Genomic DNA, 17,267 nt, shown 5'->3' on the forward strand with positions numbered 1-17,267 from the left:
AGGCTGAGGCAGTAGAATCACTTGAACTCAGGAGCTTAGGAGGTTGCAGTGAGCCAAGGTCACACCATTGCACTCCAGCCTGGGTGACAAGAGTGAAATTCCATCTCAAAAAAAAAAAAAAGAAAAAAGAAAAAAAAGAAAACAGAGATGACACAAGCAAATGGAAAAACATTCTATGCTCATGGATAGGAAGAATCAGTATCATTAAAATGGCCGCACTGCCGAAGGTAATTTACAGATTCAATGCTATTCCTATCAAACTGCCAATGACATTCTTCACAGAATTAGAAAAATCTATTTTAAAATTTATATGGAACCAAAATAGAGCCTTAATAGCCAAGGCAATCCTAAGCAAAAAGAACAAAGCTGGTGGCATCATGTTAGCTAACTTCAAACCCTACTACAAGGCTACAGTAATCAAAACAGCATGGTGCTGGTACAAAAACAGACACATCGGCCAATGGAACAGAATAGAGAGATCAGAAGTAATGCCATATACCTACAACCATCTGATCTTCAACAAAGTCAACAAAAACAAACAACGGGGAATGGACTCCCTATTCAGTAAAGGGTTCAGGGATAGCTGGCTAGCCATAAAGCCTAAGATTGAAACTGGACTCCTTCCTTATGCCATATACAGAAATTAACTCAAGATGGATTAATGACTTAAATGTAAAACCTAAAATTTTTTAAACCCTGGGAGAAAATCTAGGAAATACCATTCTGGACATAGTAATGGGGAAAGATTTCATGGTTAAGATGCTAAAAGCAATTACAAAAAAAAAAAAATGACAAATGGACATAATTAAATGAATGAGCTTCTGCACAGCAAAATAAACTATTAACAACGTAAACAGACAACCTACAGAATGGGAGAAAATATTTGCAAACTATGCACCTGATAAAAGTTTAATATCCAGAATCTATAAAGAACTTAAGCAAATTTGTAAGTAAAAAACAACCCCATTACAAAGTAGACAAAGGACATGAACACTTTTCAAAAGAAGACACACATATGACCAAAAAACATATATTAAAAAAAAAAGCTCAACATCACTGATCACCAGAGAAATGCAAATCAAAATCACCATGAGATACCATCTTACACCAGTCAGAATGGCCATTACTAGAAACTCAAAAAATAACAGATACTGGTGAGTTGCAGAGAAAAGAGAACACTTATACACTGCTGGTGGGCATGTAAATTAGTTCAGCCATTGTTGACAGCAGTGTGGTGATTCCTCAAAGATCTAAATACAGAATTATCATTCAACTCAGCAATCCCATTATGGGGTATATACTCAATGGAATATAAACCACTCTACCTTAGTGACACAGGCTGAGCATGGTGGCTTGGCCAGGCACAGTGGCTCATGCCCGTAATCCCAGCACTTTAGGAGGCTGAGGCAAGTGGATCACCTGAGGTCAGAAGCTCAAGATCAGCCTGGCCAACATGGAGAAATCCCATCTCTACTAAAAATACAAAAATTAGCTGGGCGTGGTGGTGCGCTCCTGTAGTTCCAGCTACTGTGGAGACTGAGGAAGGAGAATTGCTTGAACTTGGGAGGCAGAGGTTGCAGTGAGCCGAGATTGCACCACTGCACTCCAAACTGGATGACAGAGTGAGACTCTGCAAAAACAAAAAAACTAAAAAAATGCATGCACATGTACAGAAAAGCAAATATTGCATGTTCTCACTTATAAGTGAGAGCCAAACAACGAGAACACGTGGACACAAAGAGGGGAACAACAGACACTCAGGCCTGCTTGAGGGTAGAGGGTGGCAGGAGGGAAATAATAAAAAGAAAAACCTATCAGGTACTATGCTTATTACCCAGTTGACTAAATAATTTGTACAGCAAGCCCCCTGGCACACAGTTTACCTACATCCTGCACATGTATCCCTTGACATTCATCTTAGAAAAAATTTTTTTGATATGACACCAAAAGTACAGGCACCAAAAGCAAACACAGATAACTGCGATTCCGTCAAACTAAAAAACTTCTGCACAGCAAAGGAAACAATCAAAGAAATAAAATACAACCTAAAGAATGGGAGAAAATATTTGCAAACTATATATCTGATAAGGGGTTGCTATCCAAAATATGTAAATAACTCATACAACTCAATAGCAAAAATAATAGGCCGGGCACAGTGGTTCACGCCTGTAATCCCAGCACTTTGGGAAGCTGAGATGGACGGATCACCTGAGGTCAGGAGTTCGAGACCAGCCTGACCAACATGGAGAAACCCCATCTCTACTAAATATACAAAATTAGCTGGGCATGGTAGCGGTTGCCTGTAATCCCAGCTACTTGGGAAGCTGAGACAAGAGAATCGCTTGAACCTGGGAGGCAGAGGTTGCAGTGAGCCAAGATCACTCAATTGCACTCCAGCTTGGGGAACGAGAGCTTAACTCCATCTCAAATAATAGTAATAATATTAAAATCTTAACTATTTTAATATTTAAATATTAAAAAACAAATAACCCAATTTAAAAATGGTAAAGTACTTGAATAGACATTTCTCACAAGAGGACATACAAATGGTGAACAGGAGGTATATCAAAACGGGCTCAATATCACTAATCATCAGGGAAATGCAAATTGAGACTATAGTTAACAATACTGTGTTGTATGCTTGAAATTTGTGAAAAGAGCAGATCTTAAGTATTCTCAGCACACACAAAAAATGGTAACTATGTGAGGTGATTGAATGTGTTGCTTGAATGTGTTGCTTAACTTTTTTTTTTTTTTTTTTTTTTTTTGAGACAGAGTCTTGCTTTGTCACCCAGGCTGGTGTGCAGTGGTGCTATCGCGGCTCAATGCAACCTCCGCCTCCTGGTTTCAAGCGATTCTCCTGCCTCAGCCTCCCAAGTAGCTGGGATTACAGGTGTGTGCCACTGTGCCTGGCTAATTTTTGTATTTTCAATAGAGATAGGGTTTTGCCATGTTGGCCAGGCTGGTCTTGAACTCCTGACGTCAGGTGATCTGCCCGCCTTGCCCTCTCAAAATACTGGGATTACAGGCATGAGCCATCGTGCCCAGCAATATTGCTTAACTTAATTGCAGTACAATGCATATACATATTGAATCCATCACTTTGTACATCTTAAATATATTAGGTTGGTACAAACGTAGTTGCAGTTTTTGAATTGTTGGAATTTGCCATTTAATATTGGAATAAATTCTTAAATAATACAGTTATGGGCCGGGTGCGGTGGCTCAAGCCTGTAATCCCAGCACTTTGGGAGGCCGAGGCGGGTGGATCACGAGGTCGGGAGATCGAGACCATCCTGGTCAACATGGTGAAACCCCGTCTCTACTAAAAATACAAAAAAATCAGCTGGGCATGGTGACGCGTGCCTGTAATCCCAGCTACTCAGGAGGCTGAGGCAGGAGAATTGCCTGAACCGAAGAGGCGGAGTTTGCGGTGAGCCGAGATCGCGCCATTGCACTCCAGCCCGGGTAACAAGAGCGAAACTCCATCTCAAAAAAAAAAAAAAAAAAAAAAAGTTATGTTATTTAACACTTTAATGGGCATTTCTCGCTTTATGGGGGTTTTCTTTTGGCTGATTACTTATTACTTGCTGTTTATTTTCTCTTTATTTTAGACTATGGAAATTATGTTAGACAAAAAGCAAATTTAAGTGATTTTCTTATTCCAGTTCAAAACGGGTCATAAAGCTGTGGAGACAACTCGCCACATCAACAGCACATTGGCCCCGGAACTGCTAACAAATGTACAGGGCAGTGGTGGTTCAAGAAGTTTTGCAAAGGAGACGAGAGCGTTGAAGACGAGGAGCATAGTGGTCGGCCATTGGAAGTTGACAATGATCAATTGAGAGCAATTATCGAAGCTGATCCTCTTAAAATACACAAGAAGTTGCCGAAGAGCTCAAGGTGGACCATTCTATGGTCCTTTGGTATTTGAAGCAAATTGGAAAGGTGAAAAAGCTCGATAAGTGGGTGCCTCTGAGCTGAGCAAAAATAACTTTTAAAAAATCATTGTTTGAAGTGCCGTCTATACAACAACAAGAAACCATTTCTCAATCGGATTGTGACCTGCAACAAAAAGTGGATTTTATATGACAACTGACAATGCCCAGCTCAGTGTTTGGACCAAGAAGAAGCTGCAAAGCACTTCCCCAAGGCAAACTTGAGCCAGAAAAAAAAAAGGCCACGGTCCCTGTTTGATGGTCTGCTGCCAATGCGACTCACTACGATTTTCTGAATCCTGGTGAAACCATTACATTAGATGCATATGCTCAGTAAATCAATGAGAAGCACCAAAAACTGTAACATATGCAGCCAGCATTAGTCAATAGAATGGGCCCAATTCTTCGCAACACCAGACTGCACATTGCACAATCGATGCTTCGAGAGCTGAAGGAATTGGCCTATGAAGTTTTGCCTCATCTCCCATATTCACCTGACGGTTTGCCAACCGACTACCATTTCTTGAGGCATCTCGACAACTTTTTGCACTGAAAATGCTTCCACAACCACCAGGATGCAGAAAATGCTTTCCAAGAGTTCGTCGAATACCAAAGCACGGAGTTTGACGCTACAGGGAAAAACAAACATTTCTACATTTCTCGTTGGCGAAAATGTATTGATTGTAATGGTTCCTATTTTGATTAATAAAGATGCGTCTGAGCCTAGTTATGATGATTTAAACTTCACATTCCAAAACCAAACTTACTTTTGTATCAACACAATGCACAATTTTCTTTGTCCATAATACCCACATGAATATAATTGATGATGTTTGACAAAGGAGAAAAAGCAATACAATGGTGAAAACATAGTCTTTTCAACAAATGGTATTGGAGCAACCAGACATGAAAAAATATGAATCTAGACAGAGACTTTACACCCTACACAAAAATTAACCCAAAATGGATCATAGACCTAAATGTAAAACACAAAACTATAAAACTTCTAGAAGATAACATAAGAGAAAATCTAGATAGTCTTGGGTATGATTACGATATTTTAGATTCAACACCAAAGGCAGGAACCATGAAAAAAATACTGATAAGGGTTGCACTTTGTTAAAATTATGAAAGCTTCTGCTCTGAGAATGATACTGTCAGGAGAATGAGAAAATAAGCCACAGATAGGAAGAAAATATTTGCAGAAGACATGATTAAAGACTGTTAAAGTACATGAAAGAGCTGAAACGTCAACATTATGAAAAAGAAAATTTAAAAATGGGCAAAAGATCGGAACGTGCTCCTGAGCAAAGAATATATACAGATGGCAAATAAGCACATGAAAAGATGTTCCACATCATATGTCATTAGGACATTTACAAATCAAAACAATAGTGAACTACCACTACATACCTATCAGAATGGCCAAAATCAAAAACTTTGACAACACCAAATGCTGATGAGGCTATGGAGCTGTAGAAACTCTCATTCATTGCTGGTAGGTATGCAAAATGATATTAAATACAGCCATTTTGGAAGATAGTTAGAAGTTTCTTACAAAACTAAACATACTCCTACCATGTGATCCAGCAATCACACTCCTTGGTATTTATCCAAAGAAGTTTAAAACTTATGTCCACATAAAAACCTTCACATTAATGCTTATAGCAGCTTTATTCATAATTGCCAAAACTTTAAAGCAACCAAGATGTTCTTCAGTAGTTACATGGATAAACTGTGATTTCTCTTTAGCTCTGAATATTTCATTGTCCAGATGTACCAGTTTATAACATTTCATTTTCTAGATGCACCAGCAATCAAGACATGAAAAGAAATGGAAGAACTTTAAATGCATATTACTAAGTGAAGGAAGCCAATCTGAAAAGACTACATACTGCATGATTTCATCTATGTGACATTCTGGAAAAGGCAAAGCTATAGAAGTATAAAAAAAATTCATGGTTGCCAAGGATCGAGGGAAGAAAGGGATAAGCAGGCAGAACACAGAAGATTTTAGGGCAACAAAACTATTTTGTATGATTCTATAATGGTGGATACATGTCATTACATATTTGTCAATACCTATAGAATGAACAACACCAAGGGTGAGCTCTCATGTAAACTACAGATTGGATGAAGCTGTGTCAGTGTAGTTTATCAATAGTAACAAAGTACTATGGAGTATATGGGAACTTTCTGTATCTTCCACTCAATTTTGCTGTGAACATACACTTTCTCTAAAAAATAAAGTTTATTTTTTTAAAGGAGGAAAAAATGAGTTAAAGGCATGTATAAGTATTTTACAGAAGGGAAGATACCTATAGCCATTAAACATATGAACAGATTTTCAGCTTTGTTGGTGGTCTGGAAAATATGAATTAAAGCCAAATGAAATATCATTTTGTATATACTCCATTGGCCATAAATTTAAAGTTTGACCATGTCAAGATTTGGCAAAGATGTTGCTTGACAAGACATCTTATATATTGCTGTTGATAATGGATTTATCTCTCATTTTAAGTTGAAAATTCATGTAACCTATGACCCAGCAGTTCAACTCCTAGGTGTACACCCAAGAGAAACTCAGTCTCTCTCTCCTTCTGTCTGTCTCTGTCTCTGCCTCTGTCTCTCTCTCTCTCTCTCTCTCTCTCTCTCTCTCTCTCTCTCTCACACACACACACACACACACACACACACACACACACACTGCCACACCTGGCCAACAGTTAGTCAGTGGGAAACCTAAAAAATGATAAATAAGGTGTACATGTATGGGATAAAAATGCTCAGAAAAATATTAGCATTCTTACTACAAAGTTTTGGCATTTGTTGAATACTGTGAATCTACTTTAATGTATCTATTTTGTTGTTTGGTAATGCTTTCTATTTTGTACTAAACTTTTGTATGAGAAAGGAATTGCATTAAGTGTAATTAAGAACTGGATTCTCATTTCTGAAGAAAATATGGTGAATGAGCAACTTTTGAGAAAATATGTATCAATATTTGTCATCAACTATGGGGATTACAATGTTATTAGTGAGTACATGAAAACAAAAATCTGCTTAAGAAGCATCAATAACTACCACAAAACGTCATACTTTTTAAAAAAGACTATACCTGAAAAAGATCAAAGATATATGACACATAACTTTTCATTGAGATCAAATACCTATGTGAAATTAATTGTGCTAATTTTCAGTTCTTTCTTGTCATGTACCAAAAAAGAGATAATGCAATACTTATAAATATGCTTTTACTGTGAATAAAAGAGGAATTCCTCGTGAAGTTAAATAACCCCGGATGCTTCAAGTAGAAAATAGGTTAATTTCAATAGTGGTTTGTTTCTTTCCATTCAATTTATGTAATTAAAGTAAAGCTTTTATGTTCATTCTGTTGAAGATAAAACATCTGACATTAATGTCCATATTATTGCAAATTCAATTTAAAAAGTTAAACTTTGAAGAAAAAGATTTTCCTTTGAGAGGATGAAATGATTACTAATTTTGGTAAGGCACGGCATCATAGTAAAAGCAATGTTCTTAGTAAATTAAGGAACTTTGAAAGCAAGAAGATGCAATAGACCATAGTGAACACAAAATTCTTAATTGCATCCAAACAAGAAGTAATACTCTACCAGTCGATATTTGAGCTATTAATATTAAAAGTATTTTAAAAGTATTTTTATAAATACACAGAATTAGTAAACTACAAAATGTTCATGATGAAACTAATATTGAAAACTAAAAGTACTTTAACATGGCAGAATGAGTCTTCCCAGCTTCCCATCATCAGATTTTAGAAATGTTTGCACCTTTGAAAAACGCCTATGTAGATCAACCTACGTACCTTTCAATAATACACTTTTACGTAAATACGCACTCTCAAATTTGGTCATTGGAACTCTTTGAAGCTTCTAGAAAGTTATCATTACTGAAAATAGAACTTGCAAAAGGAAAGACTGGAAATTTATCTTTGCAAAAAAGAAAGGAGGAACTAAACAAATGGAATGATGACAGCACAAATAGTATGCAAGATTTAATTTTGAAATTCTATTATTGGGCTTTGAATATCTCCACTTGTGGAAGGAATATTCTGGTGGAGCTCTGAATTTTAATTGGATAAATGTATTATCATTACCAGGAGAAGACCGAGAAGGTTATAATTTTGCAACATTTAAATCTGGCAAAACATTCCAAAGTATTATAATAGAGACAATGTAATGGACCCATTTTGTCTTGTAAAAATATTTGTTGTGGCCGGGCCCGGTGGCTCACGCCTGTAATCCCAGCACTTTGGAAGGCCAAGGCGGGTGGATCACGAGGTCGAGAGATCGAGACCATCCTGGTCAACATGGTGAAACCCCGTCTCTACTAAAAATACAAAACATTAGCTGGGCATGGTGGCACATGCCTGTAATCCCAGCTACTCAGGAGACTGAGGCAGGAGAATTGCTTGAACCCAGGAGGCGGAGGTTGTGGTGAGCTGAGATCGCGCCATTGCACTCCAGCCTGGGTAACAAGAGCGAAACTCTGTCTCAAAAAAAAAAAAAAAAAAATTTGTTGAAAAATGGAGCTGGGCATGGTAGTGTGCACCTATAGTCCCAGCTACTTGGAAGGTTGAGCTGGGAGGATTTCAATATTTTTTACAAATATAAAACTTGCGATTTAGCAGTTGGAATAATATTTTCTCAAATAAAAATATCATGCAACCAGCCATTGTGCTTTCTCGTGGTAGGACACAATGCTACCCATGAATTCTCGTTGGAGGGAAAAAAAAGCAAAACCCGTATCTGATCAAGCCTGCAGAGCTAACTACTAATTTAAAAGAAAGACAGTGTATAGAAAAATATGTTAAATAATGCCCTGGGAATACCATCGGCAAAATCTGGAAAACTGTAGGACAGTTTCTTCACAAATAAACCGTAGGACCAAGTTTCTTCACAAATAAACTGTAAGGAAAACAAAGAAATCAGGATGAAGTTTTAACGTGTAGGTTAAAAGATAGAGAAACATGTTAACCAATGGCAATATATGAACTTTATTGGATCCTGATTCAAATTTTAAAAAAACAGAAATTTGCCAGACACTGCAGAATCACTCCATGTGTCCCATCCTAACCACAGTCCCCTCTTCCCATCAAAAGTAACCATTATGACTTATAAAGTAATCATGTCCTTGTCTTTCTTGATGGTATTTCACCCAAATGTGCATCCCTAGACATTCTAATTCAGTCTTGCTCGTTTAGAAATAAGCTGATATGCCTTTTAAGTCTTTTTAAATCTACAACTATCCCCTTCGTCTCTTTCTTTTACTTACAATTTACCTGTTGAAAAAATTGATACTAGTTTCCTGTAATCTGAATTTTGTAGACTGCATATTCATGGGACATTTATATTGTTTTAAGCCACTGAAGTCGATTCATTTGTTACAATAGCAATTTAAAAAATGATTATCCTGCCTATTCATGCATTCATTCAGCTCCAGTTACAGCCATCGATTTGCAGTTTCCAGTTGCACTAAACCCTCTCATACTTCTGCCCGAACACTTCTATCCATTTGCTTAGATCCTATCTTGTTCTTCAAGAGTTATTTAAACTATCACTTCCCCCTTGGAAGCTTTTCCTACATTGGGCTCTCCCACTGTCTAGAACTCCCTACCTTGTCTCCTTCTCAGCACTCACTAAAGCTGTAATACTCGATCATCTTATTCCTGTTTGTATCACTTTGCCACGTTCTTACCCAATAAATGGCTTTGTTACTTGTTCCTTAGTTATCTTTCAGGTCTCCCTGACAATATGGTAAGTTTTCAGAGAGCAGAGGCCTACTCCTGTGTGTGTACACACATATATGTCTTCCCTCCATATGCTTAATACACAGTGCTCCAACCCAAAAATCAAAACAAAACAAAATAAAAACACAACTTCAAATAAATATTCATCGAAAAAACATGAACCAGTCTACTTTGTAACAATTATTTCTTGGGAAGCAAAGGAAAATAACCATACATTCTATTATACCATTTACTAACCTGCTATAATAAATTAAGCTCATTTATTCCATTAGTTTATGCCTTGAGAAAACCTCAATACCACTTTTTTTCTAGTCGGAATTATCTGATTTTGATATTGATAGTCTTTTACTTCAACCACCAAATGCAACAGCCAACATGACCAAAATGTATTCGTACGTTTAACAAATATGAAATCGTTGCCTACTATATGCAAGTGACATTTGGGATGTGGAAAAGCGTGTGGATAAATCAAAGCTCACGTTCTGGGCAGGGGGATATACAAATAAATAGTATTATCAAGCAAAACGCTAAAAAGAAAAGATGAGATAATATAAGAGATTAATGAGTTGACTCCACTTGGAGCAGAAAAAATCTTTAATGAGACAAATAGAGTGATGAACAGAAAGAGCAGGTGATAGTGGTTAAGAACCAGCACTTTCAAGTTAAATGGAACTGAACTCAAATCCAGTTCCACCATCTACTGTGTGCCCTTGGACAAATTATTTAATTTTCCTGAGCCCAGCTGACTTATCCATACAATGGGGATAATAATAGACATTCCCCCTCATAAGGTTACTATAAGAATCATATAAGACAATTCATGTAAAATTCTTAACATGGTGCTAGACACAGAGCAAGCAATTAATACATTGCAGTTATTATTGTGATAGGTTTAAAACAGTGAAACACATTTCCAAATAATTATTTCAAAACCATATTTCCTTACACAACAGTATAAATTGTGAAAAAACGTATATCCAAAAAAATATATATTCATTCACTCTACAAATACTGTGAAATGTAGGGGATTGCTCAATCCAGATTGCTCTTTTGGGGTGAGGAGCTCATTACCTCAGTAGCTGCTTGGAATCTGGCTGCCAAAGACACAGTTGATTCCTACTCTGGGGATTGCCCTCCACTGAACTGTCTTGGCTAAGGTTACACCCCGCTCCTGCTAGATGCTGGAGTATAAAACCTGACCCTCTTGTTTCCATTTGTATCCATTTTGAAGGGTCACCCTAGCTCCAGGGCTCCCTGTGAAACGGACGAAGGCCTCTGTGGAAATCTCTTCTGCTTCCTTCACTCCATCACAGACGTTGTTCCCAAGACCACTCCTCAAGAAACTTACCAATTTCCGTCTCAGAGTCCACCTCTCTAGCCAACCTGAATTAAGCCAAGCAACCACTACATGGACAACACATTTCTGTTAGGTAGGGTTGGCAAACTTCTGTCAAGGGCCAGGCAGTAAGGGTTTTAGGCTTTGGTGAGCCATATTCTCTATCACTTCTACTCAACTCTACCATTCTAGTGTGAAAGCAGCCAGAGACAGCACATAAATAAATGGACACTGCTGTGTTCCAATAAATCTTTATTTTACGAACACTGAATTCGAATTTTATATAATTTTCACACATTACAAAATACCGTAGTTATTTTGCTTTTGTGGTTTTTTTCCCAACCATCTGAAAATTGGAAAAACCATTCTTTGTTTGCGGGAGTTCAAAAACAGGCAGCAGGCTAGATCTGGCCAATGGGCCATAGTTTGCAACCCCTGAGCCAGAGGAAAGACGTGATGCAGAGCAGTGAAGCCCTCGGGAAGCTACTATTCTAGTGAATGCGTTTACAGAATTTGAAAACATGGGATCCTACGGCTTGTAACCTTGTTCCAAGGATATGGAACACCCCCTCCTGGCTCCAGGTCAGGAGGGCATGTAGAAAAGGAAGCGGAACAAAAGGGAAACAATAAGATTCGTAATTTCTTTTCTTTCTTTCCTTTGAGACGAAGATTCACTCTTGTCACCTAGACTGGAGTACAATGACATCATCTCGGCTCACTGCAACCTCTGCCTCACAGGTTCAAGCGATCCTCCTGCCTCAGCCTCCCAGGTAGCTGGGATTACAGGTGCCTGCCACCACACCTGGCTGATTTTTGTATTTTTAGTAGAGACGGGGTTTTAGCAAGTTGGCCAGGCTGGTCTTGAACTCCTGACCTCAGGTGATCCACCTGCCTGAGCCTCCCAAAGTGCTGGGATTACAGGCATGAGCCTGGCCTCATAATTTCTTTTGAAGCTTAATACCAAGAAAATCATATCCAGCAAAATAATACTAAATGGTTTAGTGCTGTGTGGTGTTTTTCATTTAGACAAGTTCATCTCTACCAGGAAACAGAAGTAGGAGATTTGAGGGGCTGTTTTGTGGCTGTGTCTGTAACTAAGTAACCATTCAAAAATAAAAACACAATTATAATTTCTTACAGTTTTAATATTTACAAAGAATATACCTTTAAAGGATCTGATACAGAATAGACAATGGAGATATAAACATATATTTTGAAAACTGTTTGGTACTGTCTTTCTACCCAAATATAGCAGCTTTCTACAGTCCATTTCCCTCAAGAAGAAACAAGGTGGAGGAATTTACTTGGGTAACAAACGTGTTCTTAGCTCTTTACCCTGAAACCTTTTGGCTTTTTGGTTTCATCTCATTTGGCTGTCTTCTTTTTCAATTCCTATGTTTCTTCAAATGAACTCACCTTTTCTTTCTTGACCATTTTTATTTTTGCTTCCTTGCTGTACACACCTCTCTTTGAAATCATTCCTTATGGCTCCTCTTACCGTATTCCTTTATCAAGTGTAATATTATGAGATTCCCCCGTGATTCACACATGACTTCCAGCTGACCTTTACTTCTCTAGCCCTTAACTCCCCTTCATCACTCTCTCCTGCACATCCTCAGAATAAATGAGTAAAGTGTTGCTTCCTGTTTAAGTAAATGAGACACAGTAATGGAAGCATCCTCTCTATGGATTTACATTGCTATACTGAGAAATACGGAGACTAGGAGTGCTGATTTCAGTTGACATCATTTGCAATAGACGGCCAAACACTATATCTCTGGCTTTTGAGGTCTCCAGATTCTTCTCTCTAGACACTTGAAGACTGATTTGGTCTACACTTGTCATGATGAGTTCAGACGCCAGAATCTGGGTAGGAGAACTGTCATGAAACACGGTGTCCATAATGTATTGTTTATATAACTCCTCAACCTTCTCCTCCAGGTACTCATTCAGCACTGCATTAGACATAGGCTTCTGCATTTGCAAGCTGCTTTTCTCTTTGATGCTTGTTATTCTCCAGTAGGATGAGTACCGCTGGATAGGTTTTTGGGGAAAGTCACTGGGCTGCGTAGAAATGGAATCCTCCATGGGTAAAAGAATCTCAGAGGACTTCAGCAAAGGGCCATATTCGAAACTGCTCTCAGAGGGAAAATCTGTTGTCACTGAATTAATGGCCATCACTTGGCCCCCTGCAATATGTAAGTCATTGTAATTCTTGCAAATACTTTTGCAAGAAGATGGAACCAAGTAGGTCTCTCTGCTGGCATCTCTACATATTTCTACTGCAGCCAAGTTTGGGCTTTCAAACACAGGATTGGGGTTTGTCTGCAGCACTGTGACTCTCTGACTTCTGCTATGTTGGCTCTCTCTTGAATGCACTGAAGAGATAAACTTGCCAGATGATTTGCAGCTCACGTAGAGACTTCTGACTTGTGTTTCATCCACAGAGGAATAGGAAACAGTAGCAACAGCATTTGATTCCTCTTCCTTTTCCTCAGCCACCTGCTCATTATAAGAGGCACAACTCCAGTGGATGTCATTCCAGTACTCAAGTCCACTGAGATACCCTTCTGACAGCATTCTGGAAAGAGAATCGATGAGTAAGAATGGAGAAAAAGAACACTGAAATTTTAGAAGTTGGCACTTGATATATCAAAAATAAGAACAATGAATAAATTTACTTCATTTATTCACCAAGCTCTTACTAATTCTGTGCCTACTGTGTACCAGGAGTATGGCATGTGCTAAGGATATAAAAATGAAAAGGACACAGTTTCATCCTTCAGGAAGTTTCCCACTGTAGGAAAAAAAAATAAAATAAAGATACAAACAATTCCAATATTATATCACTGAGGAATATAATAGTGATAGGTGCAAATGAAGTATGGGAGGCGGATCCCTAAGTTGGCCTGGGGCAAAGGGGAAGAAGTCACAGGATGTGTCATAGGGAAGGTGACATTTCAGCTGAATGCTAAGGAGTAACTTAGGAGTTCCAGCCATAGGAACAGAATTATAAAAGAATATGGTGGCATGACCTATTCACCACATACAAAGAAGCTGAGCACAAGCAGACGGCATTGGGAAAATCAGCTGAAATTGGATCGTGAAGAGCCTTGGCTGTCAGGCAAAAGCATTTACATTCTGCCCCATAGGAAATGAACAGTGATCTAAAAGTTGCAAATCGGAGAGAATCATAGCTGGTGACTTATGAGCAAACCAATGAGAAAATTTGTGGCAAATTCTACTGAAAACAAGTGCTGTGTCTTACTTGATTTGTATTGGATCCCTGGGAGCTAACACAGTTATTGGCATTTCTACTGAAATTCAAAAGACATTTGTTAATTTGAGCTGAAGAATTTTCAACAATAGCATGGTATGAAATTAATTCATGCTCAACACATCATGAAGAACCACAAAGCCTACCCTGCCTTTGTATCCCAGAATGAATTTCTTTCTCTATCCCTCCCCCTTCTCAGAATACATCCTGAAAATGTCTCTGTATCTAACTGATGTGTTTACCTCCTAGTTACCAAGGAGTTTTCCTGACCATGGACTTTCCCTACATCTGCCTCCCCATCCCCACCCCCAGCAATTGTTACTGGTCTGGAGTGGCTAGAACAGGCTAGAAACCAGCAGCTGCAGTTTCTAAAAACAGAACACACTAGCATTCCTGGCACTGGGGCAAGAGGCAATAGCAAGGAAAACTGGTCCTCTTGGGCCTCAGGAGCTAGGCTTCTGAAACAGACCTGTCAACTTGAGCCTGAAACTCAAACGTCAAGTAAGAAAAGGAAGATTATTTAAAAGGACCATATGTAAAGGTCCTTTTAAATTTTTTTAACATCTCTTTTACATTCATTTAATTATTGTTTCCCAGGTAAAGAAAATGTTTCCCTTTTAAAAAAAAATTGTGGTCGGGCGCGGTGGCTCAAGCCTGTAATCCCAGCACTTTGGGAGGCCGAGGCGGGTGGATCACGAGGTCAAGAGATCGAGACCATCCTGGTCAACATGGTGAAAGCCTGTCTCTACTAAAAATGCAAAAAAATTAGCTGGGCATGGTGGCACGTGCCTGTAGTCCCAGCTACTCAGGAGGCTGAGGCAGGAGAATTGCCTGAACCCAGGAGGCGGAGGTTGCGGTGAGCCGAGATCGTGCCATTGCACTCCAGCCTGGGTAACAAGAGCGACACTCTGTCTCAAAAAAAAAAAAAAAAATTGTATAAGGGTAAGATTGTAAATGTTTATTTTCACTTTGGGAACTATTCCTGGTTTATTTAGCAAATTTCAATTTTTTTAATGTTTACTACATTCCAGGCACAGTTATGTACCATGAAGATACTAAGCTAAAGGTCTTCAACAAGAAGTAATTACTGTATGCTGAACACACTTATAAAAATAAAATTTTTAAAAGTTGCCCTGCTGGGCGCGGTGGCTCACACCTGTAATCCCAGTGCTTTGGGAGGCCGAGGCAAGTGGATCACGACGTCAAGAGATCGAGACCATCCTGGTCAACATGGTGAAACCCCGTCTCTACTAAATATACAAAAAATTGGCTGGACATGGTGGCATGTGCCTGTAATCCCAGCTACTCAGGAGGCTGAGGCAGGAGAATTGCCTGAACCCAGGAAGCAGAGGTTGCTGGTGAGCCGAGATCGCGCCATTGCACTCCAGCCTGGGTAACAAGAGCGAAACTCCATCTCCAAAAAAAAAAAAAGTTGCCCTTTCCTTAAAAATCTATGTGAAGTTCTGCCCTCAAACCTAATATCCAGGTGAAAAGGCCAAACTTACCGACATGGAAAGACAAGAAACAGAGAAAGAGTCTATCATAAAGACCGAATAGGGATGCAGTTACTTCCTCTCCCTCAACACCCTACGCCCACCCAAGCTGTAGCTAGAGCATTCCACCTTCAAGGCTTCAGAATATCATTGCAGAAAATCAGAGCAAAAATGATCGGTTGACTTTTGAGTATCTAAATGGGCTTTAGAAATTCCTGGCAGAAATAATCGTTTGGGAGAAATGATTTTTGAGAAACCATAACCTGAGCTTTTATACCTCAGAATCTAAAACCCTGAAGGACATAAGGCATAATATTTATGCACTAATAATAAACTTAAGTAGACTGAATCCTCCTTGGAGAGAAAAAGTATGTCTCCAGAGAGATTTGGGAGCCAAGAGTAGACAAGTTTGCAAAATTATCTCATGCTTGGCATGGGGCAGGAGCAGAAGGAGAGACAGCCACATGGATCACCTGGGCAGGCCAGCATGAGGCCGCCTCATTAAGTCTGCTCATCAGCATGCTGCTGAGAGCCTGAAATCCTGGAGAAGACCTAGAGTTGAGATGGAAAGATTGCACACATGATCTCCATAGACTACAAACCAGGGACCAGATGAATGATGAGTTGCCATGGATACCATTATGGCTGCATGATGACAACCAAAGATATCATCATGGCACCCACTCCCATCCTCAGCTGACCCTATGGTTTTATATAAACAATCTATAACTTAGAGGCACATCCAAGGAGGAGGGAGCCCTGAAGTGACTGAGGAAATCCTGATTGACAGTGAGTACTTTCCCACCACTCTGGAGAACGAACGTGAGCTCAAAAGAGATATCCAACTGAGGTTGAAGAAAGCAAGGATCCCTAGGAAAGATAGCAGAATAGGCATATGCATGTATTTTTTCTTCCTTTCCAAACTTCACCAAAACAATAAATGGTTTTTTAAAAGATTGAATACACACACACACACACACACACACACACAAAGAACAGGAGAAGAAACCAGCACAATAACAGGGAAGCAGGAGATTGAGGATTTAATGACTTAGGAGACCTGAGAAAACTGACTCTAACAAGAGCCATGGTGATATGGTTTGGCTGTGTCCCCACCTAAAGCTCATCTTGAATTGTAGTTCCCACGTGTCATTGGAGGGGCCAGGTGGAGATAATTGAATCATGATATGGTTCCCTGGTCCTGTTCTCGTGATAGTGAGTGAGTTCTCATGAGATCCAATGGTTTTATAAGGGATTTTCCCCTTCTCTGGGCACTCATTCTCTTTCATGCTGTCCTGTGAGGAGTTGCCTTACCACCGTGATCGTGTTTCCTGAGGCCTCCTCAGCCCTGTGGAACTGAGTCAATTAAATCCCTTTCCTTTATAAATCACCCAGTCCCAAGCAGCTCTTCACAGCAACATGAGCACGAACT

At 39.1% G+C, this 17,267-nt stretch overlaps 1 protein-coding gene across 1 annotated transcript in view; it reads right to left on the reverse strand.

Annotated features, from left to right (window-relative positions):
• Window positions 1-3,528: 3,528 nt before the first annotated feature.
• Window positions 3,529-17,267, reverse strand: part of TASL (TLR adaptor interacting with endolysosomal SLC15A4) — a 28,966-nt gene continuing 15,227 nt past the window's right edge. Inside the window, exon 3 of the mRNA XM_003924070.3 lies at window positions 3,529-13,646. Coding sequence (XP_003924119.1) covers window positions 12,749-13,645 — 897 coding nt within the window. The 5' untranslated portion in view covers window position 13,646 and the 3' untranslated portion in view covers window positions 3,529-12,748. The remainder of the gene's footprint in view (window positions 13,647-17,267) is intronic.

The sequence above is a fragment of the Saimiri boliviensis genome, chromosome X (assembly GCF_048565385.1).
Source record: "Saimiri boliviensis isolate mSaiBol1 chromosome X, mSaiBol1.pri, whole genome shotgun sequence".
In the NCBI taxonomy this organism is placed as follows: Eukaryota; Metazoa; Chordata; class Mammalia; order Primates; family Cebidae; genus Saimiri; species Saimiri boliviensis.